Source organism: Oncorhynchus clarkii, chromosome 2 (assembly GCF_045791955.1).
Source record: "Oncorhynchus clarkii lewisi isolate Uvic-CL-2024 chromosome 2, UVic_Ocla_1.0, whole genome shotgun sequence".
NCBI classification, from domain to species: Eukaryota; Metazoa; Chordata; class Actinopteri; order Salmoniformes; family Salmonidae; genus Oncorhynchus; species Oncorhynchus clarkii.
The window spans coordinates 59,426,349-59,431,316 of NC_092148.1; the positions used below are offsets into that span (position 1 = coordinate 59,426,349).

General features: G+C 44.5%; 1 protein-coding gene across 1 annotated transcript; it reads left to right on the plus strand.

Annotated features, from left to right (window-relative positions):
* The first annotated feature begins 913 nt into the window (after positions 1-913).
* Positions 914-3,543, plus strand: LOC139370906 (P3 protein-like). Its single transcript, XM_071110784.1, has one exon. The coding sequence runs from the start codon at positions 1,335-1,337 to the stop codon at positions 2,733-2,735; it is 1,401 nt and encodes a 466-aa protein (XP_070966885.1). The 5' UTR covers positions 914-1,334; the 3' UTR covers positions 2,736-3,543.
* The last annotated feature ends 1,425 nt before the right edge of the window (positions 3,544-4,968 follow it).

Below are 4,968 nucleotides of genomic sequence, written 5' to 3' on the forward strand. Positions count from 1 at the left end.
CTGGAACTGGAACAGACTAGCTTGAACACTTTCCACCCTTCTGCTCAACAAACATTCCAGGTGCTCTCTTACATACAATATAGTAGGGAAAGGAAATTGTCTCATCAAGCCCCCCCATTTGGCTTTCGTCAACATACTGTAACATTTCCACAGCATTTTGCAGTGGGTCCTCCCCTTTATAAAGAAGGCAATAGTAAACATGTCATCCTCCACGAATGACGCAGTGCCTTGTCAGATATTGCTTGGGTTAGTTAGATTCACATCCCTGAGCATGTGTGCCAAATTTCAACACTCTGAGTCAAAGAGATCAAGATATATAAACATGTGCTCGTTATAGCGCCACCATGTGGTCCATATGAATGTTCTTGCAGATGTTGAGTCTTGACAGTGTTTGCAACATGTGTACCAAATTTTGTTACAGTTAGAATATCCTTGACTGATATATATGCATATATGTGTCAGACCACTCCCACGTGAATGTTTACTGGTCATTAGTGGCCATGTTGTTTTAGGTAATAGTCTGGAAAATATTGTGTTGAGAGACTGTTGTCTATAGATGCCACATATCAAGTTTCGTGCAGATAGGCCATTTGGAACAATCTATGTACCGAACTGACTTAAGTTCAACCGAGGTGAGGGGCGTGAATTTTCAACATTTACGTTTTCAATCTATTGTTACTGATTGGCCATCATCTGGCCAATCAGTGTAATTGTGTAAATTCCGATCTCTGTGGCAAGACCCCGGTCATATAGGACTGTCATCAACAGTGTTTTCTCTATGATGCTGAGAATTCAGCCCATATAGGGAAGAAAGAACACCCCCGCTTTCAGATGTTCAAATGTGACGTTGGTGCTTATTTGGTAAGGGAACTAGAGAGTTAACGCTGGGGGCTGCTCTGATTGGATTACGGGAGGGTTTAACGAGTGAGTGAGAGGAGAAGCAGAGGAAACGATCGTGGTGACAGTTGCTATCAAGTAAAGACAGGAAAAACCGTAACGTGCAGCGAGAGTTTACCGAGGTAGACATTTTTTTGTTAGTACGTTAAAAGGAATCTTGAATCGATATCAATTTTGCTCGGAATTTAAGTACGGTTAATTTGGATGGGGCGGGTGATGTTTAAATTCCGGTAGAAAAAGAGCAAGAACACGGATGATGCTAAATGGGTGACAGAAGAAATTTAGACCTGGCTGCCTACCTAGCTATTATATCAGGGGATCTGATAAGTTTTATCGCATTTTGTAAAAGGGAAGCCGTTTAAGACGGACTGGGGAGGTCGCAGGCTGGGCAAAGGCGTGTATTTGCGGCGCCCCTCTGCCCCCTGTCCGTCAAAACAATGAGGACGCTATTTCTATTCTGTTTTCTCTTCTTGATAAAGAGAGGAACAGACTGTTCGACGGCGGTCCGGTCCCTGACAGACATCAACACGAACGTGACGGCCGACAGCAGCAGAAGGTATATACAAATCGGGGACGGGACCTCCCAGGAATTTGAGTTTCCCGAAAACACTAAGGGCGTGATTGTAATCTTCAGTCAATACCGGAGCACCGCAAGTAGGAAGGACCGCGAGAGCTGGAAGCAGACGGTCAAGGTACGCTCCCTGGACCCGGAGGTTCTTTCCATTCTGAATGTAAGCGACAGTGGGCATACGGGGCCCTTGAAGAGTTACATAATTAGCATACGGTCTGGGTGGCCAGGTCGGGCACAGCTGCTCATTCAGCTACTGGACTTGTACCAGGATTCTGGTTCGGCTGTAATTGAAGAAAGGACAGACTACTCCATCAGGGTGGCGCCTGGCAGTGATGACCCAGCCGCCCAGCTTATACAGTCGGGCGGGCTGTCCCACTTCTCTGAGAACCCTGTCCTATTTGCCTTGCTGCCACTCATCTTCATCAACAAGTGTGCTTTTGGGTGCAAGGTAGAGGTAGAGGTGCTGAGGGGTCTCCTGCGGAGGCCTGTGCCCCTCATCTTAGGGGTCGCAGGTCAGTTCCTGGTCATGCCACTGTACGCATATGGCCTGTCCAGGCTGGGCTCCCTGCCCAAGGCCCTCTCCCTGGGCCTGGTCATCACATGTTCTGCCCCAGGTGGAGGCGGAGGCTACCTCTACAGCCTGCTACTAGGTGGGGATGTCACTCTGGCCATCTCCATGACACTAGTGTCCACAGTGGTAGCTGCAGCAGCCATGCCCCTGTCCTCTGCCCTGTACGGCAGGTTACTGGGGGTCCACGCAGCCCTCCATGTGCCCTTTGTCAAGATCCTGGGCACCCTTCTTTTCATTGCCATCCCCATCTCCCTGGGCATGCTGGTGAAGCTACGTCTGCCCAAGCTGACCCGCGTGCTGCTGGCACTGATCCGTCCCTTCAGCTTCGTGCTCATCGTGGGCGGCATCTTCATGGCCTATCAGATGGGGGCATCTATCCTGGCCAACGTGAGACCTCAGATAGTGGTTGCGGGGGTGACTGTGCCCATGTTTGGCCTGCTGCTGGGGTTTGGGATGGGGAAGCTGGCAGGGCTGGCAGTGCCACAGAGGAAGACGGTCAGTATTGAGGTGGGGGTGCAGAACAGTCTCCTGGCGCTGGCGGTTATGCAGCTGTCGTTCCGGCGGGCGGAGGCTGACTTTGCGTCCCAGGCACCCTTCATAGTGGCGCTCAGCAGCACCTCTGAGATGCTACTCATTGTCCTCTGCCATTTCGCCCATCGAAAGTTCTGTGCCCCGAGCGCTCCAACTGACACCTGATTGTTAGCAGAGTTTCTGTTCTGAACCAAACCTGTAGAGGTCCCACAGATTTGGCTACAAATCACACCGAACAAGATGAAAACAATCAATGACATTGACACTGTACATAGGATAGGGAATGGACATTTCCGTTTTCTTGAAACCAAAGGCCTTTCTTTTATGCCATTTTTTATTAGATTGTACTGATAAGTACCTAATGTAAATAGGCAGAAGAGAAATACCTATGACAGGAAAGATATTTTTCTATCAGATTTCTTTTTTGTAATTGAAAGTATTGATTTGTGTCATGTTTACAAGAGGTCAACGTGTCTTAGGAATGGGAACGGTTTTTAAAACGGATGGAAAATGTGTGGTGTTTTGAAGTACTGCTACTGATTGTTTTTTTTCGGGAATCATAGGTGGTTATCTAAGAATCCATGTACTTGAATTATAAAGAGAAGACAAAAAATAAAAGCATTCATAAAAGGAGCCTTGAGTTTGTCCAAGTCTCTGAAGACATCCGTGTTGCCTCCCACAATTTTAAAACGCTCCGGCTTGTCACTGTTGCATAGGATCTGGTATTCGAGACTAAGTTTGTCCAAGGAGGATCTTTATTTTAAAAAAGGAATCTTCATACTGAGCTGTACTAAAGTAAAGATTGTGCTGCAGCACAGCTGAGCAATATAGCCAGTACTTTTGTGTCTGAGAATATTTGCTTGTCATATTTGTGGACTGATTAACATTGGTTTCTTTGTGTGTGCCAATGTGAGTACATTTGCATGTCTCTTTGCAATGTGTGTTTGTGTGAATTAAAAAGAAAAAAATGGCATTACGGATCTAGCTTTACATGTTATGTGGTTACCTTTTTCAAGAGGGTCAAGATCCAATGTTTATCAACCTTTTTACTGCTGAATTGGAGGTTCTAGTTTACAGGCAAGAAATACTTATTTTTGTGTGTGTAGTTCATAGGTCATTGTGTGAGAGCGCATGTTATGACTGAAAGGAACATGATTTTTGGTAGGTATAGGTCTTGAAATATTCGCATACAGTTAGAATCGCTGTCTATGTATCCATGTTCTGGCTAAAGCAAAGCTGAATCCTGAAGGGAGGTAGAGTGTTTTAGAAAAGGCATTTATGTAGGAGAGTGCTTTTCCTGTTCATTAAGTATTTTAATTACTGTGTTTGTGTCTGCATTTGTAATGGGAAAATAGCATTGGAGCTTGGTTTTGGCCCAAGATATGCGAGTGGGCCCTGTAGCGTAGTGCTCAACTCTATGAACTGAACCCAGTTGTTTGGTGTAAGAAGAGGCTTTGTCAATATTGACCTACTTCAACTGCTGAGCGAGGTGGATTTTATTATGCTTTCCTGTAAATGAGAAGTGATAGTTACAACAGGAAATTGAGATATGACTCAACTACCCCCAAAATTAACCTTTTTCCTGTCAATTATAGACACCTTTCCATAGCAAGGAGTGAAGTTTAATTTTGATTATTATTTTTGTATATATATATGTCAGTTGCAGACAGTGAAAACCTGGAATATTTTTTGTGGCAAGTTCATTTTGTGTTTTTCCATTACAAAATGCACACATACTGAAACCCTTGTGATCCACTGTAAACACGGGCTATTTTGTTTTGTGATTGCAACTAACCCCTAAAACTAATGGAGTAACACACATTAAGCTGAGGGTAAAAAATACCACAGGGCTCTGTACTAAGAGCATGTTCTGGACCCTCCTGTGCAATGTCATAAGCCTTGCATATCAATTACGCTCAGATGCGCAACATATCACCCATTCAATTCATATATCTGCTGTTAGACCTATTTTTAGCTAAAGGTATTTTAAGGATTTTAAGCTTTGTTTGAAAATGATGCAAATCCACACACTGAGCTACAATCATGAAATTACCAATGGGAGAGTCATCCATTTTTTCAATGCATGTCTCTTTCCCTCTCTCTTTCACTGCCACGCACCCCGTCTGTAATATAAATGAAAGGCTCTAAAGCTGCACAGCCTCACTCTCAATTGGTAATTTGACCTTTAATAACCACAGATTTCAGACATACCGAGACATAGGGCCTACACTATTTCACAGATACACACAATATACCCTCATTTACCTGGTATATTTATCTTCTTGGCATTACGGAGCCATGAGGTTACCATATGAGCTGTGTGGTTTGTAAAATCCGACTCAAACTGTTTGTACATTGTACGTTGACGAACTGCCTAAAGTAATAGTGTCACTTCTAT